A 27,557-nucleotide genomic window follows, 5' to 3' on the forward strand; every position below is an offset into this window, starting at 1 on the left:
TCAGGTCACCTATACACTTGTTTTCTTCTTCAAACAAGAAGAATAAAAATGTTGATTAAATTTTAAATATTATGCATGCTCAAATTGTTTAAGAGATTAAACCTGCATGTTGCACTATGTTCTGAACCCAGACTCCTGCCTTATAAAAACAATACTCTTACCGACTAAGCTGGCTAGGCATGTTCTGTGATCATAGCATCAATTCTGTCTGTATCTCATTCCTCCTCTCCTAAATTTTACAACTGAATTATTTAATCTATTTCTCCTGATAAGCATTTCATTGTGATTAGTTACTTTCATGTGTCACTAGACAAACATTTTTTAATTAATTCTGTCTTCAAGAATAATATTAATATACTAATGGCCTTGGCATTATACAATCAAGAAATTTGTTTCACCATCGTCACCACTTCTATCACGATAAGAAAGTGGGATAAAATGTTACAAAGTAGACTACTAGTATTCAAGCATAGCCGCTTTCATTTTAGTGATAATCACAGGAAAACAACAAATAAACCCCAAAGGAAAGCTACTAAAATGGAAAAATGAACATAAATACCAATATTCACAACAGACAGCAATACACTTTTCTCACAACAGAAGAAGAAGCCTAATTTGAGCTGTAAAAGACATATCTTATGATGCACTTCTAAATATAGTGTAAATGGAACAACATTCAACCTTTTTTTGTGTTATGTGTTTTCAATATGTTTAAAAATTTGCATCACTACAGCCATTACATGAGAGAAAGAAGAAAGATTATCCAGTCATAAGCATTATCTTATTTCATTGCACAGTGTAGCCCATGACTAAATTCGCCACCAACTATAACTAAACTGCATTCTGCTCTCTTATGGTCTGTTTGATAGAAATGAACCATTCAGTCTCCAGCCTTCACATATTCTCTTTGGGTTTCAGTTACTTTAAAAGTCCCAAAGACTTATAAAAGGACTTATTTAGTGTCACAATAATAAACAGAGTAATCCACACTGTTCAGGTCTCCCTGCACCTAGCTTGTCTACTCATGATGTAACATTCATGACTCATTGCAACATCTTACTTACTGCAAAGTTCAAAGAACAAAATGCAAGTGGCAGCTTTTGGAGACTCTAAGTGCTTCAATATGTCTGAGCTTACAGCTGATGCCTGTGATATGTAATGGCATGCAGTGTCAGGAAATAACTTTGTCATAAATTATGAAGTATCTAACTTCACTGAGAGACTCATTAACTTAGATGACAAATACACTCCAATAAAAACTGTAAGTGATGAGATAACCTGTACCATGGCTTACCAGCCAACTCAAACATCTTAATAGCATCTGAAAGTCAACACATAGGAAATATAAACAGCACCCAATATCTGAGAATCATCTCGCTTACAACTGACTACGCAACCAAGTTAGTAAGCCTGTGAGAAAACCAAAACTCAGGTTTGCCCACTCTTTAACTGAGGACTTACAAAGCCCCTCCATGTTGTGGAAAAATCTACAAGATTTAGGAATAGGCAAACGCAAATTTACAGCTGAACCTCTAGCTCCTACTGAAGATTTAAGTGAGCATTTTGCGACAGTCCGATTCCCGGCGGGTTCAGGGATTTTCAGTTGCCCCAAGATGACTGAGTATTGTTGCATCATTCATGCCTATTACGGTGAGAGGAAGGCAACGGCAAACCACCTCCATTAGGACCTTCCCTAGTACGTCGGTGCGGGTCTCCCGCATCGTTCCCCTACGCTCTGTCGAGAAGCATGAGGTTTCATTTCCATTCCATACTGAAAATTATTATTATTGTGGTTGTAATGCAATAAGTAATCAATATAATTCTTAATGTGCCATTATTTTATTGTTACTATTAGTGTTACTATAATTATTATTAAACAATGGAAACTCCAGGTTGGAAGATCAACAATGTAAGTAAAAGATAGATTGCTACTTACCGTAAAGATGTCACGTAAATTTGCAGACAGGCACTCTGGCCTGAGCTGCCAGTGATGGCAGCCAAGTGTATTTCTTTTTGCGACAAAGGCTTTAGCCAAAAATCAAAGTTTAAGTGGCTTTCAGTTCTTTCAGTTGTGCCTGTCTGCAACTTAATGTGTCATTTTTATGGTAGTTAGCAATCCATCTTTTCCTTGTATGGGTGTCGTCATTTTTATTATTGCCAATTATTATTTTTTATTAATAATGCAAATTATCATTATTGTGATTGTCATATAATATTTTTGTTCCTTTTAGATTAATAGAGGGCCTTAAAGCACTAATCTGGTGAGGCTAAATAAGCAATAAAATAAAAAATTAAATAAATTCAAGACTGGCTGTAGAATTGGCTATGATAATAGCAATAGGCATTCTACAACTAATTCAAGAGGTTGATGTCATCTAGAATCACTAGAAAATGTGTAGTCAGCTGTTAAGCTGTTAAGTTCCATTTTTCTTACTTCTCTAAAATTTCATTCTCCTTCACATCACTTTCTTAGCCAGTGTGAGCCTCGGCAGTGGATTTTTTTTGTCATCTACACTCAACAGCAACACATAATAGACACTGTACAAACTCAGGAAAGAAAAAAAAGCCTCCCAACTAAGTAACTGGCTGAAGGTACTCCTTGGAGTGTCCTAGACAACAATGCTTTTCATCTTCCATTTTTGTAAGTCATAATGACATCTGGCAAAGTTTCAGTGCCAGTGGATTAAGACTGTATAAAATACAGAGCTGCATAGTGTAATATTAATACTGTTAAGAATTGCATTATGTAATACACAGAAGGAATACACAGAAGGATCAGATCAAACAATGGAAAATCGAGGATGGAATAATGACAATATTATGAAGAGGACAGTTGCTACTCACCCTCTCTCTCTCTCTCTCTCTCTCTCTCTCTCTCTCTCTCTCTCTCTCTCTCAGCTCTCATTAAAGCTGTACAGACCACATCCACAAAATTATTCTAATATTATTACTTCTGAAGGATGAATTATGTGAAAAAATGTTTTCTGAAGCTATACTTAATCTCAGTATATAACGGGCAATGAGTGTCCTGACTGACTGACTCATCATCACCCAGCCCAAACCATTAAGAACAGAAGCTTGAAATTTTGAGAAGAGGTGTATCTGTACTGTAGGTATCATTCAAGAAGGGATTTTTCAGAATTCCAATATGAAATATGGAATCAAGAAAATTTGAAAAATGTTGCTATTAAGACAATTTTGTAGCTAGAGCTACAAAACTTGGTACTTGGTTTCTCAGTCAGAAATAAATAAATACATCTTTCAGCATTTTTGGAAACATAACCCTGTGGGGCTGAAAAGTGGGTGAAAACTTTTTGGAAAATATTTCATTTTTAAAGAACTAGTAAAGTATTTTTAATGTTACATGTATGAATGCTGGTATTTGGATTCTCAGTTACAAAAAAAAAAAATAAGTGTTTTTGTGTTTTTGGAAATTGAACCCTTAAGGGTGTGAAATAGGGGATGAGATTTTTTATGATATTATTTTATTATGAAACCATTTCTAAAGCTAAATCTATCAAAATTTAAATTTGGTTTCCCAGATAAAAATAAAAAATGCTGGTTCACTCTTTTTGGAAATTCAGCCCCTATGGGGGTGATATGGGGGATGGAAGTTTTCATGGAAATATTTCATTGTGCAAGCATTTTTGAAGCTAAATCTATGAAATTTTTGTATTTAGCTTCTCTGTCAGAAATAAAATATATGCATTTTTGGAAATTCAACCTTTAAGGGGGTGAAGTAGGGGGTGAAACATTTTATGAAAATATTTTATTGCGGAAGCATTTTTAAAGCTAAATCTTTGAAAATTGGTCTTTGGCTTCTAGGCTGGAGATGAAAAAATACTTGTTTTACGGTTTTTGGAAATTCAACCCCAAAAGGGGTGAAACAGGGTCAGACTGATTCACTGACTTATACTGTAGGCATCTTTTAAAAAGGGAGTGTCCAAAATTCCACTCCTAAGGGGGTGAAATAGAGGATGAAAGGCAATGGGTGAAAGCTTTTTCGAAAACAAATGATTACTAAAGAACTACTAAAGGATTTTTAGGCTACATCTATGGCAATTGGTATTCGACTTCTCCATTAGAAATTTAAAAAATAAGTGTTTCAGTGTTTCTGGAAACAAAATGGGACAAGGAGGACAGAGCCCCAGTCAGCACTGTTGCCAAATTTATTCAAGATGGCCACCACAGTGTGGCAATGTCGCAGTGACGTAATGGCAAGAAGTTCAAATTTTGGCAGGAAAATAGGTTAATTGGGCTTCCTTCACTAACCTAACCCCCTTCCCTCCCCTCCCCACCCCTCCTCTACCTCAACTGGAAATTGGTAGGAAAAAGAGTCAATCTGTGCTGGGCTGCCAGACAGGCTGGACGCAAGTCTTTATTTTGTTCACATTGCTCCCCGCCCCTCAACTCTCCCATCTGTAAATTGGTGGGGAAAGGACTCAATCAGTGCTGGGCTGCCGGATAGGCAGATATAAGTATGCATTGTGTTAGTTAAACAATTTGAGTTGTCACAGACAGTAGTTCCATTTGGTGTGTTCACCATGAGATCTGGAGTCCAACTGACCAAGTTCACAACACCACCACCAGCAGAGGACACTGTCAGCCCTTCCCCTCTCCCCTCCTGTGGTGTAATTAACCTATGTAAAAATTATAAAAATATTTTTAAAAATTTTATACAGGCAGCAAAAGAACTGGTAAGTAATAGATTTATTTTGGATAGTGAAAACAAATCAAAGGCATTATAGCCAGTGATCAAAGACGAAACACGTGCCACAGCTAGAGACCATGAAATTAAGATAGAGGATAAAACTGTTCTAAATCCTGCTCAAATTTTTGAATTATTTAACGTATTCTTTATAAATGTAAACAAATCAAACATCAATGTAGAAGATTACCCAAATAAGGTAAATTACTTCAACAGTGAGCAATTTGGAGGTTGGTTGGTTAGATAGGACTTAAACCATTGTAATACCATCACAAAAATTCCTGTGGCATGCAGTGAGTTCTCTACAAAGGAGCTAATTCTGTCTACATAATGGTTTATAGCCGACACTGTGGTTTTTCCTTTTTGAAAGCCATACTGATTTTTTGAGATTGTTTTAAATTTTTCTATGAAATTTTGAGTTTGTATGGTGACTACCATTTCAAATATTTTTGATAGTGACAGAAGAAGAGAGACTGAGTGGTAGTTTCCCATACATTCTTTTGTGCCTTTTTTTGAATAGTGGCTTAACTACTGTGCACTTCAGTGTATCTGGAAAATTACCTTCTTGAAGAGACTGGTTAACTATTGCAGATAGTGGCTGTACAATTATTTTAGATACTGTTTTTAACACATTTGTTGATATCCCATCCCATCCTAATGATGTTTTACTTTTAAGTGATAGTATCACATTTTCTATATCTTTTACATTAGTTTTGGTAAATGTCCTGATGTATCACTTTATTACATTTTAAGCTTTTACATCAGCTCTGCTTTATGGATGTCTGCAACTCATTGCCCACAAGCTTCCCACTCTTACCAAAAACAAATTTACTCCATTACCTACTATGAATCTGAACCTACATTCATTAAATTTCTCTACATCCATGTCCATGCTCAACAATCATTGTAATGTGTTTGGCAAAGTGTACTTCCTATGGTACAGCATATCAGAATGAGTGCTTGAATGCATTTGTGGAAGCTATAATTAGTCTTGCCTTGTCCTCACAATTCTCACAGAAGCAATAAGTGGAGGACTGTAGTATATTCCTAGATTCCTCATTTAATACTGGTTCTTGAAGCTTCCTATGAAAGGATTTATAGGAAAAAACTTTTTCCACGCTCTTGTGATGTTCACATATGAGTCAAACAAACCAATGAGAATTTGTACTGCTCTTCTTTATATAAGTTCAGTATCCCCTGTCTTTCTACAATAATTGCCACATGTCCATATGAAAATATCTCTCACTATAGTATCTATCTACTGCTTAGAACCTGATCTCCCAGTACCCATCTGCCAGTTCAAAAGATCATTTCTTGAATAAAATAAGAAATGATCTGTGTCCTCAAGGTCTTATGTGGTGGTATGGCTCTATAAAATCTCAGTTTGCAGCTGTGTCAACTGCTGACTCCTCCTGATGAGATTGCTGATGGAGCTGTCAGAAGCTCATGCACTGTATTCAACCCCTATGACATAAATTTCTTGTGCTCTTTCTCTGCATCCAGTCTCATTGGTGGTCATCTCCTGCCTCCAGGCTACCTCCATTCTTCTGTTCACATTAGGTCTATTGACAAAAATATATATTTCCAGTTTGTTGATTGCCATGCCCTTTTTGCTATGTATTTTCTCACTGACTTCTTAGATTTCCTGAAAGACTTATAATCTCCCATGCAGAGTCTCCCACTGATTATTTTTCATGTGAGGGGGATAGTGGAGGAAACAAAGCACAATTTCTCATAAAACTATTGAAAACTCTGTTCATTAATCACCCAACATAGAAATACTACTGTAATTTCCACCACTCCAGCAATATGGAGATAACATTCAGAGAGTAATTATTATCTGTGAGGAAGACAATTGTGCTTTCATCTGCCCTGACTCCAACTCCAGGGAATATAGCAAACACATCATATGGAATTGCCATTGGTCCACTACTACCTCTGTTACCTCCCTTCTCTGAACATGTTGCTGTTTAAGATGATTCTGGCTTGTACATCAGTTCAGATCTGATCTCATATTACTTGCAGTCATGGCATTCACTGAAATTGATTATTATTTTAAAGTGAAATAAGAAATCAAAAGCAATATTAGAACAACCTGATTTTTAAATGAAAGTCTGGGCCTCAAGCTAATTTCCACATATTTTAAGTCACTTACTGTATCATATTGAAATCAATCCTGAGTGAAATCTGCCACTCAATTCTTTAATCAGTCATGAGTTGACATTTTGACATTATTATTTTCCTTGTAGTGCTGACGGGCATGGTTCTTCTTTAAGTGCAAGTACAATGATGGTCACTAGATGCTATAAGCAGGGTTATCAAATTGTTCCCAAACATACAACACAATGAGATTTTGAATGCAATGAGACATTTGCAGATGGATAGCAAAATGATTCCTCTATTGACCATGCCATGTCTTCTGTCTTGAACTGTACAGTGCAATTTCTCTCAGATCTCACAATAACTATCTGCATTCACTGTGCTATCCAAAGGCAAAAAATCGGCAAACAAAACACTCTGTCTATCCCTAAACACACTGTACATGACTTTTCTGGCTGAAATTGTTTGCAGAAACTTCAGTTTCTTGGGTGATGTTAAATGCCCCCATTCCAAGGACCGTCATTTTGATTCTGATATAACATGAGTTACCTGTGTTTCATCATTAGTAAAATTTGCCTTAAAAACTTATTCCCTTCTAAATCAAACCCTGGAGAAATGTGACTGCACTGGCTTTTAATAGATCTTGTGCAACTCAGTCAGCATTTTTGGAATCCAGCACATGCACAACTTCCCATACTGTATACGTTCTGCCACAATATCGCACAGAACACTCCTTGAAATGTGACAACAGGTAGGAGATAATGGAAAAATCATGAAGCAACTGCTTTAATTTTTTATCAACTTTCTACACACATGTCATAAGTAATGATGGATGTTGTCCACTTCATTTCTCATTGTGCACATTTGTGCGGCCATCTCTAAAAACTCTATGCAATTTTCTAACCATTCCAACACTCATTGTGTCTTCTTCATATTCTTTACTAATGTGCCAATAAATTTCTGCAGCTTTCATGTCTCTTGCATTTGAGAAATTAATAACAGCACGTATTTCACAATCAGTGGCACCTGCAATCAGTAGAGTCATTTTAAACAGGTTTAAATAAAGATTCAAGTGAGTGAAAGGTACCATAATGGTATTTGCAAATATCAAACAATTGAAGGTTCTTTCATGTACGCGCAGTGCAGTGACCACACAGCTCTAGTGACCATGTTTCAAAATGGTACTTACTTTAAAATGTGCCTCACATGTCTCCAACTGTTTCTGTTTGCTTACAAGGCTGGTAACATTTCTGATGTTCATGTTCAGTATGCTTTGTTACTGTTTTCTAGTATCCACATTTAGAAGCTGGTTCACTGATTTCAACCATTTTCAGAACCTAATAGCTTTTTCTTCAATGCCTCATGTAGTTTCTCATCCATAGATTTTGAGAAACATATTCATGTAATGTCTACTGGATTATCTTGAATAGCCTGATAAGATAGTGAACCAGCCACATAAACTCTGGTTTTCTGACCTACAGAGTATTAACAGACAGTGAACATTACTGTGCTCAGAGTGCAGTACATCTTGTGCTGAATCTGCAACCTGGAATGTGGATAAGCGTCTAACTCTCAACCACAAAGTTTAGGCTAGCTTTCATAGAAAGTCTTATCATAGTTTTAATGAGGTTCTTCACATAGTAAATTCATTTGCAATTACATCAGAGTTTACAACATTCATTTGGCGTCATCTCATAAGTGCACAATGTGCATCTAACTTTGACTTACAAAAGACAACTACTCACGTATAGCTGACTGATGTGTGGCACATAGAAACATGCAACAGAAAAAAATATTAACACTAATATTCAGGCTCTTATTCTCTCTCTGGTAGACATCCACACATTCACACACAACCACATACACACCCAAATGTACACTCTTGCAGGCCCTGCAAGGCAATGTTGTTCTCTAAAGTCAACTGATGACAGAACAATATCATCATCTGAGGATTCTAAGGCACCATTACAGAAGGGTGCAAATAAACACATTATGATTGTAGTTAGAAATTCTCTCTCAATGTTGGCTCAAGCAAAAATGCAACCTCATGTAGATAGAAATTCCAATAGCAGCAGTGTTAGTTAACATAGTGATGGATCACAAACTAGAGCAAAAACAAGGAAATCCTCCACTGACTGTTTCTGCAGTCACAGCTCGTGCAATTGTTTTCAGAGCAATGCCATGTGTTTTGAGTTCAATAAATGTGAGCATCCAGCTGCAGTCTGTCAAAGTTAGCTTTGGACTTCACCACAGTGCATAACATCTTTTCATAAGACCAAAACTCCATTAAAACTGATGGTCACACTGCTCATCAGTAACATGAATGTGGATTTTCAAGTGGATACCAGATGTTGTGTATCCAAAAATACTACTGAAACATACTGGTATTTCAGTTTACCTGTAAGATGTATGAGGACCAATAACATTTTTATTGGCATTTTTACCAGTAGCAATTAACATTTTCTGTCTAGGTACCTCTACCAGCACTGGCTTTCAAATACACGATTCAGTCAACATCATCTCTAACAGTATTTCATTTAGTGATTTGGATGCTTTATGTAATGAATACTGTGGTTTATTTAAACTGAATGTGTGTTGTGAATAAGATTTTGAAATACATTTACCATTAAAATCTAATGCTGCTGCTTATTTTTATCTGTGCCAGAGTCATGCCTATTTCTACAAAGGAAATAGATAAATCCAAACTTGATTGTTTGGAGGCATCATGTGTTGTGATGCAGCTAATAGGTGATGCCCATTATTATAAATAAAGGGCCTAATGGCATAATTCAGTTTGTGTTGATTTCAAAGGATCCAGGAATGCTGAATGTAATGTAAACATTTACCTACAGGGGTTGGGCAAAAATATGGAAATACCACAGAAATGCACACCTGATCATAAATGCAGATGCTAGCTGAACCTGCGGGTGGTGCTGTTGTATTTGACCATGAATGGCACCTGTGCATTGACCTCAGTATGTTGCAAGTACCAGTAATGGTCAGAATAGTGTTTGTGTAGTTCCAATTGCAATGTGTCAGAGTTAAGTGTTTCAACTGCGGCAAATTGCTGGTTCTCTTATAGTGGGTGTTTCCATAACCAAGATAGCCAAAGTGTTCAGTGTTTCAAGAGGCACAAAGATTTATTCCATGATCAGGGAGAGCACAAAAGCACCATCTGCTAAGTCCCAACACAGTTGAAGGATTGTGTTGAGTGATCACGACAGATGGTCAATGAAGAGGATTTCTACAAAAAAATAAAAGGCTGACAGCTGCAAAAGTCACCACATAACTGAATGTCATACTTGCAAACCCTGTCAGCACCAAAATAACAAAAATAGAGCTCCATAAGTGGAGAATTGCCAGGCGAGCTACAGTTCCAAAACTGCACATCAGTGGTGCAAATGTCCATAACAGGAAAATTTTGTGCCAGACACATAAAACCTGGACTTTGGAGGAATGGAAGAAATTCATTTGGTTGCATGAGTTTTGTTTCATATTTTTTCAAACTTTAGACATGTTTATGTATGGCATACTCTGTCTTAAACCCATGATGTAGACTACTTTCTGCAAACAACTGAAAATGGCACAGGTTTGATGATGATTTGGGCAGCCATATCATGATATTCTACAGGTAGCACGGTTACTATACAAGGTCACATTTCTGTCAAGGATTAAGTAACCATTTTGGCTAATCAGGTCTATCACCTGATACAATATTTCTTCTCCAATGATAAGGCTGTGTTCCAAGGCAACAGGACCCCTGTTCACAAAGCTTGCAGGATTGGTTTTGTGGACATGAGGATGAATTGTTCATCTCCTGTGGCCACCACAATCACAAGATCTCAATATTATAGAGCCTTTGTGGTCTACTTTGGAGAGAATTTTACATGATTGCTATCCATTTCTGTGATCATTTACCTGAATTTGCCATATTTTGCAGGAAGAATGGTGTAAGATTCCCTTGAAAACCATACAGGACCTCTATTTATCCAATCCAAGACAGTTGGAAGCTGTTCTGAACGCCAACAATTTTCCTACAATGTGTTAGGCATGGTAATGTGTTGTGTTTTTGGTGTTTCCATGTTTTTGTCCACCACCTATAATTCCCTGTCAAGAACAGGGAATAAGTTATTTTCTGAGGCACATTTATCTGACCATAACCTAAAGTTACCATCAGACCCATAACCAGTGCCTCTTGGGCTGTTTCATTATAATAAGCTAACCTCCTGGTGTTGCAAGGGTTCCTGCAGACTATAAAATGCTTAAGGCAATAACATTATAGTTACAAGATCTACTGGGGAGCATCATCTCAACAACTTACAACAGCTATTTAAAAATCTTAGATTTAGTGAGGTCAGATTTAAGTGAAGCAAGTGTAGCTTTTTCCCCAAATGAAAGTTCAGTACCTCAACCACATATTGGACAAAGACAACCTCAGAATCATTGACAGACCACATCGAACAATACACCATCTCCAGCCACCTAAAGGTTTGCAGAAGCCTTGGACAATTTTGGGCAAAATAAATTTTTATAACTAACTCGTAGCTGCCAACCTTCAGATGAGTCTGTCAGGCCAGTGATCATATGGCAAATACAAAGGGATCCACTCTCCTCTCACCCCCCCCCCCCACCCCCCACCCCCCACCCCCCCACCCTTGGCTAAAAAATTTTAAAAATTAGAAGTCTGATTTAGGTCTTTTAAGTACTACATTTCAGACATTTTCCTACCCTAAATAAAGAGGATATATTTAACTGACCATACATTTATACTCATATTAAAATCAATCCAAATTATCATTCGTGACATAGAAAACTCCTTCTGTCACAGTCTCACTCACACTTACAATGAATGCGATAGGTCAATCCCCAGCCATGACCCCCTGCCAAATCCATGTTTACTACTGACTGCAGCCTCTTACATACATTCATTTCTGTCTCACACAAAGGGTCATATTCCCACATCCCAACACCCTTTCACATGGTGGCAGCTTATGTAACTTGCTGGTACCTATTTTTTCCAAAGTCACATAATTAATCCTTTTATTGTTGCTAATGCAGTACTGCAAAATAAGAGACTTAATATTTTTATCTATATTACTGCTAATGATGTGAAGCCACACAGCATTTTTTTGTAGGGAGTCATGTTTCTGATAACTATTACTCCAAACATTCTAGAGGCACTCCTCTGCCTCATAGAGTGTGACATATTCATAAATTTTGCTTCTTGTCCACTCCATTTCTTAAAGGAACACATGCAAAGACAACATGAACTCTATAGACAGAGCCAAAACAAACACTACCACTGTGTCATGATATTTAGTGTTAGCAGGCCAGGAAAAACGTACCTCTGACCTGTACTGACACAGCTGTGAAACACTGTTCTTGTGTAGCCAAGATATTAACAATATGTTTCAGATATTGGTACTCCACTACTAGCTGCGAACAATATTACAAAACAATTTTCAAACACAGTGTAAATAAGCCTTTAGTAAGCCATGGTGACGAAATCATTCATAGACAGGTTTGCTGTGTGCTCAGGAAGGAAATCATTACAATCTATGAAACATTTTAGAGGCACATGATTAGGGAAATGTAAACACTACCTCTTTCAGTTTTTTTTATCACTGAATTGCAAACTGTCTATTTCCAATACTTTTTAGTAACTTCCCATAACTCCATAATTAAGGTGATAAATCCTTAACAGTTATGGACAATCTTTAATAGTTGGCAGCCATGCTAACTTATAATAAATGGTGAGCAGATATCATACTCTTCCACCAGCTTCAATAACAGTTAGTCAAATTTCAATGAGCTACCACTTTCTAGACAGTATTCCAGATGCTAAAATAGTGTCTGAAGCCTGCTCCCTGCCCATCCATATTTACACAAGGGACATGTATAGTCCTTGTGAAAGGCGCTTTCTAATTCTGAATTGGTGCTGTTCTGTCACATAAGTCTCCTGATAGTACAGAACAAGCAACTGCATACACATCTAACACACAAATAGTGGCACTGGCAAATTATAGCCAAATAAATGTTGGCTATTACTGAAGATATCAAAAAAGACTCTGTTTTCTTGTGGAACAAAATTCCACCTCATCACAAACAAGAGATTCATTATTGGTCCACTGCTCATCATGCTAATTCAAATGCCCTGTCATACCTACTGATGGGTCCTGAACACAAGTTTGATAAGCATGAGGAACTTGGCTTCCAGCATGAAAAAAATATCAGGGGCACACTGTACAAATTCCATGTGGCAGCCCATGAGGTAGCTAGACTCACAGACTGAGACCTAAAGTTTCACAAATTAGTACACTATGTATGTTCCAGAATGGTGAGAGTACTTGTTCAAAACTGACACTATGGACATTATCTTTGATGTGCCACAGACTCATAATTGATCAGGGGGTACTTATGTTGGCCACAGGAGAGTCACAGTGCTGGGTTGTGATCTCAACTGTGCCTGGCCTCCCCTCCTCAAGAGATTACAAGGAGTGCACTGATGGAGTGTAGAAGGATGAAGGTGTTGGCCAGGTATCACACATATTGTCCAGATATTGCTGTCATCATCAAAAATGTTGTCTGGGCCTGCCAAACATGTGTGAGAAAACTAGTCATATCTTTTGCTACATTTCTCCAAATCACCTACTACCAGTCACTGTACATATCAACTTTGCATGCCTTTTCAAGGTGGCTATGTGGTTACTTGTGGTGGACGCTCTCCCTAATTTCCTGTATATTTCCTGGACATCATCAATGATGTACGTGGCTACAGTCAGGGCTCTTAATGACTATCTTCACAATTGAGTGCCACACACCACTGTACCTGAGAATGGTCACATTTACCATTATACATCCATTTTGATGAAGGAATGGTAAAACACATCTGACAACCACTTCTTTTCATCCCACATCATATTCAAAAGCAGCACATTTGGTCAGAATTTTGCAAGATCCAAACAAACAAAATAACAATGATTATGATGTTACATCCTCTGAGGAAGCTGTAACATACTTTCTCACTAGGTATAGAACTACACAGGAAAACAGCCACAATACAGCTGAGATCTGTTTGGGAGCAGGTGCCATACCTTTTTTTTTATCTGGTGTTCCTGACACAGCAAGCCCAAACCTGCCAGTTGTCCTTGTACTACCATATAGGCTCTTTAGACTGAAGTCGCACATATGGCAACCACATGAACGGACTCAAGAGATCATCACTATAGTGCGGGGGACCAATTGCTAAAAGTGGTGACCAGGCAAGAACTCTGACTGCAACTGAATGATGTTGTTGTCCCTCCCACTAACTGTCAATGAACTATTGGCAGAGAAGCCCACCTCTCCTGTCCACCTAACTCGCTGGGCCAGGTACTGGCACTCCCTTAGGCTGATTAAACGGAGGAAAAATACAATATCCTGCCGTTACAGTGGTACTGACATCGTCTTAGGCAGTGGCAGTGATACAACCTGTGTGGCTGACATCTGGCAAATATGAAGGGATCCACTCTCCTCTCACCCCCCACCCCCATCCCCCCTCCCCCCACAATCGGCCAAAAAATTTTAAAAATTGGCACAACTCCAGTTCTCACAGCAAATACATCACATATGACATGGGGATAGCCATTTGCCTGATCCAGGATATAAAATACCTTGATAGTTGTCTGGACTGGCAGTTTATATCTTGTTACTAAAGCCTGCCTGCATATGTTGATTGTCAAATATAAGTCCTACTGCACTTTCAGTGCATTGACTTTGACTTGAAACACTGTCTGTTTGTGCGTTGCTATTCAAGACTATTCTACCTTGTTCACTGGCACTGATTTCAGCTCATTTTACTTGCAGTTGTAACATTAATTCTCTATTGCATTTTTGACTACTGACTTAGTGTTGATCTTGCTTTCTTGATACTACATGGTACGTGGCAGTGACCTCCACACTTTGTGTCATGCTGTGGCATAAGAGTTAGTACTTTGTAATACATACCAATTACCTACAATGAACTTAGTAAAGTGAGTAATTATATAGTCTGTATCAGATTTATACAAATTATTTTGCTCTCAGGAAGATAACACTTACATAAATGGAATTATTGTACATATTCACTTTTCATTTTGCCTGGAATCATGAGAAAAAACAGGAACTTAAGGAATGATTCTATTGGAAGCTTTTAGAACCCAGAGGCAACTGAGATTTTTAGATACAAGGAGAGGGGTTCAGGGTGGGATGGGGAGGAAAAGGCAGCTGTAATTCCTCCCCCTGGTTGTATGTGCCCTTGAGTACAATTAATGCCCATAATCAGGGTGTATATGTGGACAAGGAAAAAAAATTCCTGGATTTTTCCCAGATTTCCCAGTTAAAAATACACTTTCTCCCAGGTGAAAACACTTTTCCCGCCGCATGGTTAGAGGCGCTATCTCACTGATTGCGCGGCCCCTCCCGACAGAAGTTTGAGTCCTCCCTCAGGCATGGGTGTGTGTGTTGTTCTTAGCATAAGTTAATTTAAGTAGTGTGTAAGTCTAGGGACCGATGACCTCAGCAGTTTGGTCCCACAGGAATTCACACACAGTTGAACACTTTTTCCGTGTTGAGTGACAGTATACTTTCCCTGCAAAACTTATCAATCCTTTGAGTGGTTATGGGTTTATACATGGGCGTTGAATTTCCTGGCACTTTAGAAAATGAAACTCAGGGAAAAAGACATGTTTTGGAAATATCTTTGATGTGCAGCAACATGTACGCTGTGTATTTTCCTATTATGAAAGTATACATTGGAATTCCACCAAACACCGCATGTTACTTCCAGAATAATTGAAATCGAGATTGTGATGCGCTTTTGTAAGCCAGTCGTAGCTCATGTCACATGATCTTGCCAGCCAATGACAGCAGATATTCAGAGCATAGGACATGTGATGTAGTCAGCCAACAGCAACGTCACTGTTAAGTAGCACGAACACACGAACAGGGAAAGTTAATGGTTTTAATTAATATACATAGTGTTGCTACAAGAAAAGCAAAGCATTCACATATAATATTGGTCTCTAGGGTTAATAAGCTACAAGAGAAGCTAAGCTTTCACATATAGTGTTGATCTTTTTTGCGCGTGTTACACTTTAAGATATATCACACAAATGTGCCAGTAAAATTTTTAATAATGACATACATAAATGTCTGATCTTCAGGGTTCGAAATTCTTCTACATGGCTCATCATTAAAGAGTTGATTTTTAAATGAGAGTCAAACACTCTGTAATTTAAGAAATTCATGGTACATTCTCGCACATAGTTCAACTTACGTAAAAGGATATTTACTTTGACAGTAACACTTTCCAAACCACCACTCACAATATTTTCCAATGACCTGTTAGAAATATGTTCATTTCAGCAGTTGCCAGAGACCACATATAACAGGCAACACCACACTTCCACAGCTACCACGACATAGGAAGCCCGTATGTATGTACGTGTAAAACATTGAAAGATCATACATTATGTCATAAAGAAACAAGACATCAGAGGATACTCCAAGAGCATCAGAATTTTGTGAACCATACGAAAATGTGAACATTTAAAATGCATACTAAAAGTGCACATTCATATATCCAGATTCCCAGTAAAGTAGACCTCGACCTGATAGTAAGCTTCCCAGTGTGGTTTTCGGGATGTAAATTTTCTTGGAGCACCAGTACTGTATTATATCATGTTTGGTTATTTATTATGGCGCAATGCCATACATGCTAGAAGATGAAAATGTGCACTTGAAATGCAGTGAACAGTTGAAACTAGCCAGTACTAGGGAATAAAACATTTTGTTTCAAATACATTGACTGCCTCTGCCAAAAAGGTTAATAAAAGTCAAATTTCTTTAGCAAACATACCAAAATAATTTCATTGTTAACTGCTTAACTGTCAGAAAGGTGGAAATAAAATAAAATCTGAAACTAATAACATATTTTAGCCTTCCGTAGTTATGTGAATGTATTTTAATCCACTTGATAGCACCCAGCCGCAGATATCCGTTTTGTTTTCATTTGAAGTGAGAGTAAATGATGGAGAAACAGCAAAATCACTGAATGTAAACATGGGTCATGTGGAGACTACCCACTATAGCTCAGACAGCTCTGTGCATCAGCCCCGGATCTACGATATTTGCTAACCAGGTCAATACTAAAAAAAAATCGAATTTTCAAAAATATGTTTGTCTTGTAGCACACATCTTCCTGAAAAGTCTGAAACATAAAACATATTTGTTTGAGGAAATGTAAGACATGTTGTTTGGTCTTAAGTGTCCCAAAGTGCAGTGCCACACCTCTTCAGACAGCATTCTTCTATCGCAGGTGATGATATTTCGCTCTGTGGAATTTAAACGTGTATATTTTGTAATTGTTGCCATCAAACTATATTCAGGGCAGTGGAAATTGAAATGTTCTGTGGTGCCTCTCCTGCTCCCTTTCGGCCAGTTTGACAGCCTGCCCCTCTTTTACTTTATTTTTTATAAAAAAAGAAAAAAAAAACTCACAATTAATAGCAGATGGGATTATTTGTAATCGGGAGAACAAGAACTCTTCAGAAAATATGCACTCTTTATTGCCTATTAGCTAATAACTTGCTGTTTTGTGTGACACAAAATTAAATATAGGATACACAAAACCAATAAAGACAAGAGACAAGCAAGAAAGTGCACATTTCCTCAATTCTTAGCTCCTAGTTTTTTTTTTTTTTTTTTTTTTCTCTCTCTCTAAGCTTGCTACAGCTTTACATGGTGTGCTTTCCTTTCTGTGAAAGACTCTATTACCTCATCAAAGCTAGTCAAACATTTTGCTACATGATCGAAATGTCATTATCTAATACTGAAAAAGCTGTTGATACAAATAATACCCAAGACTGGTGTGGTTTCTCGATTTTATTACATATATTTTGTCACTGTCTGCTAGATAAAACATAATAGGCCTTTCTAATATTGCAGCAATTTTGTAACACACACCAAATAAACGAGACTGTTTGGCATAACAGAATATAATTCACTAAGTACCAATATCAAATGCCTATTAGGCCTACTACAAGCAAAAAGCTTTATGTTAGGAAACAGTTTCACATTTCATTCACATGCACCAGTTTCTCAAGCATGAGATCAAAAAATAGTATTACGAAATTTTTATATAAATTTCGAATTGTCTTATTCTCCCATAATTTGTGTGATGTCCCCATTTCTTCTCCTTCCTTGTTCTAACAAACAATCTTGTCACCGAGCGAGGTGGCGCAATGGTTAGACACTGGACTCGCATTCAGGAGGACGACTGTTCAATCCCGCGTCCGGCCATCCTGATTTAGGTTTTCCGTGATTTCCCTAAATCGCTCCAGGCAAATGCCAGGATGGTTCCTTTCAAAGGGCACAGCCGACTTCCTTCCCTAATCCGATGAGACCGATGACCTCGCTGTCTGGTCTCCTTCCCCAAAACGACCGACCGACCAATCTTGTCATCACCATTTCTGTAGCTGTTCCTGCCATTGTCAAAATTTGTTCACCGATCAACTTCACTAACCTGGCCAGAATCACAGGTTTAGTTATCCCATGATTATTCTCCAGTTAGGTGTTGTTATGTGTTCGTACAACATGTTTTCCATGTTACTTCCAGAATAGAACTTAAGCGGCTGCTAGGTGGGGACTGTACAACTGGTCCTTACTAGTGCAGCGATCTGGCCAAAAATTTTCTGTCAAAATTTCATTTTCTTGGATACACAGAGAAGATAATATGTAATCTTTCTCACCTGTTATTCCTGTTAGTCATTTATTTCCATTCTGGTAGTCTGAATCTATGGATTTCACTAGTAATTATAACAACACTGATCATTTGCAAACCCAATCAACCACATAATCAGATGGCAATTGGCATTCATCCATTCGGCTAAACTCCACTCAGCTTGTATAGCCCCGTCCCCTTTTGTCAGCGGAAATTTTATTTCTAGATGTGGTGAGGATTCTCCTGACAGAGACATCACGTACACTATGCATGCATTCAAAAATCTTCTTATGATTCATTCAGAAATCAACTCAAAATGTTTTCAAAAATATTCAAAAAGAAAACAGGGATGCATTTCAAAATCATATGAATAATCGAAAGACCAACATGCGCTGGATGGTAAGCGCTTTGTGAAACAAGCTTTTTATCCTCAAGAATATGAATTTGGCACCCCCTTTTCCTGGTAGCATCTAGCTGCTTGATGCGACTGCTTGCACAGCCAACAGCCACATTCCTGTAGCCAGAAGTGGAAGAATCTACTGCTCAAATGCGACTCAACTGCGCATATGCATGAGTCTGCTCGTAACTGCTAAAACGAGTCTAATGTAAACAGTTGTGACTTCACACTCATCGGAGGCAATTTGTTATTATGAAGCATTTCACAGTCTTCCTAAAGCCCTTGACACATTTTGCTGTTGGCACACGATTGCATGAGCAGCGTGTGTTGTTGTTGTATGTGGCACATTTCCTTTGCAATTTAAGTTATTTTCGTTTTTTCTCTCATTTATGTTTGATTCTTGAAGTGTTATTCTGCAGTAGTGGGATACAGTAATATCCTTTGTTAGAGTATCAGTTCTTACCAGTCAAAATTACAAAAATTTAAGAGAAAACTAAAACACTGAAAAATTCCTGGAATTCTAAAAAATTCCCAGGTTTTTCCCAGTTTTCTCCCGGATGAAAAAATTCCCGGGTTTTTCCCATATCTCCCGGTTGTCCCAGGTTGTATACACCCAAATTATGAAACTTCAGGTTGGAATATCAACAATATTGAAAAAGAATAGACATACTCACTGTAAAGATGACAGGCTGATTTGCAGACAGGCACTACAAAAAGACTGTTACATGTTTAGCTTTTGGTCAAAGCCTTCTTCAGAAAAGAAAGCACACATACATTCACAAAAGCAAGCACATTTCACTCACACATGCTCACAATCTCTGGCAAGCTGCTGCAGACAGCAGTCATGTGTGCGTGAGGTGTGCTTGTTTGTATGAATGTGTGTGTGTGTTTTCTTTTCCAAAGAAGGCTTTGGCCAAAAGCTATATGTGTTATACTTTTTTCATTGTGCTGCCTGCAACTCAAAGTGTCATCTTTATAATGAGTAGTGATCTATCCATTCCCTAATATTGTTATTGTCTTTAATGATTTTACTTCACAAATACATGTGCAAAAAAATGAAATTTAGTCCAACTTAGCTCAAAAAATGTGAATAGCATATAGTAGCCACTAAATAAATTATTATTGTCCTGTACTGGAGTCAAATACTCAGTTTCTACACCAAAATTGTTATTGTCCATACACATAGTCTCATGGTGAGTATGGTTTTAATCACTATGCTATTGTCAAGTGCTCCAATATCATCATTATTACATGAAATTATGCGACACTAATTTGCGAGAATGTGTAAATAATCTCTCAGGTGAGTAGCAAATTTGTCTCTATTTTTTTATTGATTAATCTTTTAGGAAAATTGATGCATAAATGAGCAATTTGTCTGAAAGGGAAAAAAAATTACATAATCTTAGTGGGCAAAGTTCTGATAAAGTAACAAAACTTACCAACTCTCACATATGATGACTGGTTGAAATTTTGATAGAATTCTATAAAACTCATTGTTCCATTCCAAGGTTTGAATGAATTGCCAGTAAACACACTTAGTCTGCTTCCACGTATACTGTTCAGTTTAATCATTTCTGCTATTGAACTGAAATAAAACTTAATTGGTTACTATGTAAACATTATTTTAATTAGGAGTTTAAAAATTAAATATTAAAATGTTGAACAAAAATACAAAAAGACTAACATAATTTTTTATTTATGAGGTAGCAAAGACACGTGGAAAATAAAGATGACAAAAAGACCAGCTTTTAGAAACAAATGTTTCTGATTCAGCCAAAATATAAAAATATTAAGGACACAATGCCATTTAGCAATAGGCTCTCTAGTAAGCCAGACAAAGAAATGGACAGGAGGCCAAGATAAAGACAAATTGACAACAAAAATTAATAGCAACAGACTAGATATGAAAACAAAAAATGAGTAATTTGGTTCTACAATAACAGTTATTTAATGCAAACACATACTCTGAAGAAGTCCAACAACAGAATCAAGCACATATGTAACATGACAGTATTTAGTGTATAAGTTTAGGTCATTTGACAGTGAGGTTATTAATGTAAGACAATTATAAAGAAGACAGATAAAACAATAATGTTATAATGCATGTAAATAAAAGTAAATGCTTTATAATATATATCATTCATCATTCATGTTATGTTGCAAACCAAACTAAAAGTAAAAAACTAATATTAGAGCAGAAGACACTAGAGTTACCTACTGCATTAATTACAACAGATGGAGGTGATAAATTTAAAAAATTCAAAATCTGATTAATTTTGAAGCCTTGTAGCCTTAAGTTTCTTCATTAAAAGAAAGATGAAGAAAATAAATAAAAAGAAATTAGAGAGGGCAAAGGAAACAAATAAAAAGAAATTAGAAAGAGCAAGATGGATGCTACTATATCTGGATCAAGAGAGTCACACTGTGAAGTGAGTCAAAAGTGAAGGGGCATGAAATGTGAAGACATGTTATAATCAACTTAAACTGAACTGCTGCTAATCAGTTAGCTGTAAGTGAAGACTTAAATTAAAAGGAATCACAGAAAGTAAATGGGAATGAAAGATAAAAAAAAAGTGAAAAAGGAGCAATAAAGGTTATGTTTGGAGCTGGAGAATGAAAAAAATAAAGAATCACATATTAATGATATTGATCTATTATTTAAGACCTTTCCAATGTGGTTATTGTTGCCCACACTTTTTGACATTAAGTTGGATGGTAGTCTAGAAAAATATGGTTTAATTTAATGAACAACTTATTCACCATTTTCAGGAGAAGATGCTAATTATGAGCAATTCCCAAGAGTCTCCTCAACAACATAGAACTTGCAAAACAAATGTTCAGTGGAAGGAGAACTATGAAAGAGAATGAAGAATAGTGAAATATTTACGATGGAACTACTGTGCCCTGTTCTTGTGTATACAAATTAATGTACTTGTCACTAAATAACTGAAACATTCATTTTGCTAATTTTTTGTTATAGAAATATCCTGTGAAATTCAGGTCACATTAAGAACCCTCTGTAGTCTAAATCAAACTTTTTACACCATAACAACCAATAAATTTCCATAGTAGTGAATTATATTTGTCTTGTCTGTTGAAAACTATATCATCTAACTTAGGTGTGTTTTAGATCATAAGTGCACATAAAAAATTATTACTATGAATTACTCCATGTTGGTTTCCGCGGTGTTGTAAACGTATATGAGTCTGAAATACACTGTTGAGATGGTGAACTAAGTCTTACACTGTGGTATTGTAGTCTTAGTATGGACCAAAGGAATAGTTCTATGAAATGGAAAAATTAGGGCCCTTGAGGCTGAGCTGTAGAGAAGTAGGTAATACTGGAAAAGAAAGACATGGAGAAGAGTAAATAGATGTTAAAAGTACTAGTAGGCAAGACTAAATATGGAAGAGGAACATTATCTGACTGTTTTGTCATTGTACTAAAATATAATTTTTTCCTGCTACCTCAACTGGAAGGCTTTTTGACAGATACAGTTATGGTAATGGAAAGTCACTGGTGGAACATAAATAATGGAAAGGTAACAACTCACCAAATAGTTTAAGTGCTGATTTGTCAATAGGCACATAAACAAAACTGAAATCATTATTAGTTATCAGATGAATTCTTCTTCAGAACTATAGAGTACACATACACATACAAACAACTGCATGGTTAATTTGTCCCAGCTGATTACACTATGCCAGCGCTGCAGCTCGAGTGAGCTAAGGGATTGTGCTAAGTGGTGGGCAGTATAGACAGTAAAAATTCTAGAGGGAAACCAAAGCTTGACAACAGTAAGTAGATTCAAATGGGTGTAGTTGCAATAGTTATGTAAGGATGAAGAGGATTACTTGGGACAGACTAGCATATTAAGATGCATCAAACAAGTCTTTGGGCTAAAGGCTATAGCAATACAAGGATTTCCTTGTGTACATTTATTCTTATTTGACATAACAAGTGCTTTACTGTTAAACTATTCTTGAAAATGAATTTGACATACTTTGCTGTAATCAGATAGAACATATGATGTTTGTTATCTCATTATCATATACATTGATAAGAAGTAAAAACTATTAATTAGCATAAGAAATTATCTTTGTTTATAAACAAACTCTTTGAGAAGATTTTAAAATATGATTAGATTTTTATGGAATAAGCACACTATGACACAATACTTTTCTGTAGTGTTTTGAGATGGTCAGTTCCAGTAGTGTCATGGGAAATGAGAGCAATGAATTCAAGATCTATTTAATACACACATGACTCTTGCACTTTGTCACCTGGATTTATTTTACTAAAAACAAATAGGTTGGACACAACCAGAAAGCAGAACAGTAGTCTTACTTATTATAACAACAAGGAGATGGTCTTTCCTGGGATGAGAAAATCTTGGCTGTCAGACAAATTGTTGCAAATATTTGCATTACTTCCTTATGTATTATGTCAGTGGTTTTGTGCAAGTAAAAGATCAACACTACTTTTAACCATAGACAAACATATATACCTGAGTATAAATTTAATCCATTTAATAGGCTGCTGGGACGAGAGAAATGTTGAATGTCACATTGCTCTCAACTTGACACAAGCCTTTTGGTTTGACATGGTACAGTGTTTAGTGTGTTAATATTGCCACTTGGTACCATTCATTCAGGTTCATGAGGACAAGATGACTTACTTCCAGATATTGACATCCCATAAAAATGTGAGTTGGACAGCAGGAATAAAATATATGCCTCTATAACAGGGGCCAGTTTGTCTTGGGAACAGACAGTAAGATGAAAATGTTAATCAGTTAGTCATATTTTCAAATTCATATCAGGTTCTAGGCTCCCCCCTCCTCCCCCAAAAAAATAATTAAATTCAGTATTATAATTTTCTGAAGTCAAACTTTTCAAGCACCAGCTAACCACCATTTTAGTTTCTCTCAGAAAGTTAATTATTTCCTCTCGTTATTGCCTCACAATTTAGAATTTATTTACAGATTCTCTGAATATTTCCCCGTACTTCCATCACAACGCTGAACATTGATGACTAGTAGTGTGGGACTTCAAGATAACTTATGAAATTGTCTTTTAAAAATTTGTCTTTTCTGCTGTTAGCAATGACATGATTATGATAATATCTGTCTTGTGCAATAGCAAATAATGATTCTTATGTTTAAGCTCTAATAAACAAGCCATTAAAACTAGATCTGCATTTTCTTGCTTGTTACTCTAGTTGCTCCTGCTATCTTATACAAGTAGTCAAAGGTACAACATAACCACTTTTCTTACTCCATAAACCTAATTAGCGAATCTTTGACTTACACTAAAATACGCTGAATATCAGTAAATTGCCATGAACTATCAATCACAACATAAAGATCCACTTCTGTAGTAACAGATGTATTAGTTCCAGAATTTTGTGTTGTGGTGCTGCAAGATGTTGAATCCAGAGAAGCTGAAAAATATAGAAAAAAACATAACATGAGATACACTTTGAAAACTTTCAAATTACAGGGAGCAATAATGTGGTAGCACAAGCAATGTGCGGAATTTATAAAGTCGATTATATTTTTGAATTATTATTAGTGTGAGAAATTAAATTACAAAATTTGGCTATGTAAATTAAACTCTTACATTCTATGAAGAGCATTAATGTCATCTTGAAGTTGTATTACATACACACAAAATGATAGTTACTTTGACAGTTGATATTAATCCCTACATTTAAGTTGGAATTCAACCTTTTTAGTGCTATGCATTTCTCAAACAGTCAATAACAAGCTGCAATGGAAACTTATGTTACATTTTTAAACATTATAAAACTTGCTAAAACTGAAATCATTGATAAATGTTGCTTCATTCTCTTCCTCCCTTTGTAGACAATATCTTGGGCTACAATAATATATGAAACATTCATTATTATAATAAATGTGTTCAGAAGGGAAAACATTTTTATGAATAGTTTTAAAGCAAACATTTAAGACTTCCGATTTAATTGATGTTCATATGTATAGAGATATCTTTTGTTATTTGTTAAATGTATACTTTCTTCAGCTGAAAATAAATTATCAGCTTCTGTGTCACACTTTTGAAAATTGGACTCAGAAGTAACTGGTGACAGATACGTTAACAGTTATGCTGAGTCTTTCACGATTAAATATCACATAAATGAAGATCTGAAAGCTTATTTGCACAGTCACAAATTTTGTGCAACATACCTAGAATAGAACAGTTTTCTAAAGTGAATTCAATGTTCACCAAATATGTTGCTAGCTGATAGCTTGTTTCATACTATCTCCATCATTCCTTATTATACACTCATCACTCCAAGTAAAAAAAAGGCCAAGTCGACATCAACAAAGTGTATTCATAAATCAGAGCCACTCTTTACAATATTACAAATCAGGATGACTTGCAGTAATGTTCACATCATTATCAAAACATCATGTGATCAAATGAAATTTTTCGCCTAACAGTACCATAGAGTGATGCAAATGTAACAACAACATGAATGTTCGAAGGTGAAATCAATCAGTATCTCACACTTCAGTCAAAAAGAAGCACATAGGAAGCTGCTTTTGATATCCACAATTACACTACCTACTACCTCAGACTTGTAGTGTAAGGAATTTGGAGGGGAGGATAGAGGTGGGGACTGAAAGAGAAAGAAAGAAAATTAAGTAAAATGGGCTGAGAAATGAGACAAGATTAGAGTGCTGCTAACACTTTTTGCAGAAATATTGTGCTTCACCATTTGTTGTATTCAGCACCAAATGGTGCTGAATATTCTCCACCTTGCTCCTATGGTCTATGGAACAGCAACTTTGACTGATAATAAAATTGCACTTGGACCTGGGTTTGAACTAAGTGATTGCTTATATCTTCAATAAAATCCTCAACAATGGTGGCTCAATACTTCCAATGTAAGTGGTTACCCTCATTCTACCAATGGTCTTGTCCAAGAGGGCAGAGGAGCAGACAGAGTTTCAGGGAAACCTCTTGCCCATGGGTTGGAAAATTGCCCTAAAAGATGGAAGAATCAGCAATGATCAACATAATTAGGATGCAGAAGGCAATGTCACCAGTAGATTAAAGAAATATAATTCATATCCACATAATATGTGGCCTGTAATTGAAAAAGTGTCATGATGATCTCCCCATTGGCAAAAGTTTCAAGATTAGTCCCCCTTTTGTGTCCCAGAGAGGGGACTGCCATGGAGTTGGTAAGCATGAGAAAAAGACTAAAGAATCTATAAAGGGATAAGCTAGAAAATAAGAAAAGCTAAGTTTAATAGCTCAATCTAGATTTAATGGAGATCAGTGAAGAGAAATGGAAAGAAGATAAGAATTTATTGTCACAATAATATGGGGTAATATCAACAGCAACAGAAAATGGTACAATGGGAGTTGGTTTTTTGTGGATAGGAAGGTAGAGCAGAGAGTGAGTTATTGTAAAGAGTGAGCTGTTGTTGTTGTTGTGGTGGTCTTCAGTCCTGAGGCTGGTTTGATGCAGCTCTCCATGCTACTCTATGCTGTGCAAGCTTCTTCATCTCCCAGTACTTACTGAGCTACTGTGGACATTTCAATGATAGGCTTTTTCCCATCAGAACCAACAGCAAACTTCAATAACATTAGTTCTGGTATACATTCCAAAATCACAAGCAGAAGATGAAGAGGAAAGGTATATCAGGACACTGAACAGGTAATTCAGTATGTACAGGGAGCTGATAGTCTAGTAACCATGGAGGATTGTAATGTGGTGCTAGGGAAAACTACAAAAGCCAGAGTTACAGGAGAATATGGGCTTCATGGTAGAAGTGACAGAGAAGGAAGATTCATTGAAATTTGCAATAAAGTTTAGTTAGTAACAGTAAATACACTGTTCAAAAATAGGTATACTTGGAAAAGGCTCACAGACATGGGAAGATTCCAGCTGGATTACATCACACTCAGGCAAAGATTATGAAATCAAGTACTGGATTGTAACATGTACCCAGGAGCAAATACAGGGTCAGATCACAATTTATTAATAATGAAGAATAGTCTGAAATGTGAGAGAATTGTAAGGGAGAATTAAAATGGAAAGAAATTTGAAACTGAGTAATGAGGAATGATGCATGTTTGATGCTCTCTAAGGCTGTGGTACAAAAATGTTCAAAGAATGATGGGAATATAGCAGAATAAGATATTTAGGAATTAAATAAACAAGAATTGTAAGGAAGCCAAGATAAAATGTCTGAAGGAAAAATGTGAAGAAACTGAAAAAGAAAAGCTCAACAGATGGACTGATTCAGTATACAGAAAAGCCTTCACTGGAACTAAAAGCAAGGCTGTCAACATCAGGAGGTAAACTGGAATTCCACTGTTAACTGTGGAAGAGAGAACAAACTGGTGGAAAGAGTAAATTGAAGGCTTTTACAAAGCAAAGGTTGTGACGAAGCAAGCTGGGACATTTTTCACTTCCCTTCTTGTTTTGCCATCTGCCTCCTTAAAATTCAGTTTTTCAATTTTAACTAATTGCCACTAACATACATGACTACAATCTCCATTTTCATAAAAGACAAAGGTTGGCCCTCAGTTTTAAATAATATAACACCAGGTCTAATTTTGTGCTTAGTTTTATG

General features: G+C 36.5%; 1 protein-coding gene across 1 annotated transcript in view; it reads right to left on the bottom strand.

Moving 5' to 3' along the window:
- Nucleotides 1-27,557, bottom strand: part of LOC126144536 (uncharacterized) — a 191,867-nt gene that overhangs the window by 39,195 nt on the left and 125,115 nt on the right. The window contains exons 10-11 of the mRNA XM_049915497.1: nucleotides 24,256-24,388; nucleotides 20,385-20,530 (exon numbers count right to left, since the gene is read on the bottom strand). Of these exons, the coding sequence (XP_049771454.1) occupies nucleotides 20,385-20,530; nucleotides 24,256-24,388 (279 nt within the window). The remainder of the gene's footprint in view (nucleotides 1-20,384; nucleotides 20,531-24,255; nucleotides 24,389-27,557) is intronic.

The sequence above is a fragment of the Schistocerca cancellata genome, chromosome 2 (genome assembly GCF_023864275.1).
Source record: "Schistocerca cancellata isolate TAMUIC-IGC-003103 chromosome 2, iqSchCanc2.1, whole genome shotgun sequence".
In the NCBI taxonomy this organism is placed as follows: Eukaryota; Metazoa; Arthropoda; class Insecta; order Orthoptera; family Acrididae; genus Schistocerca; species Schistocerca cancellata.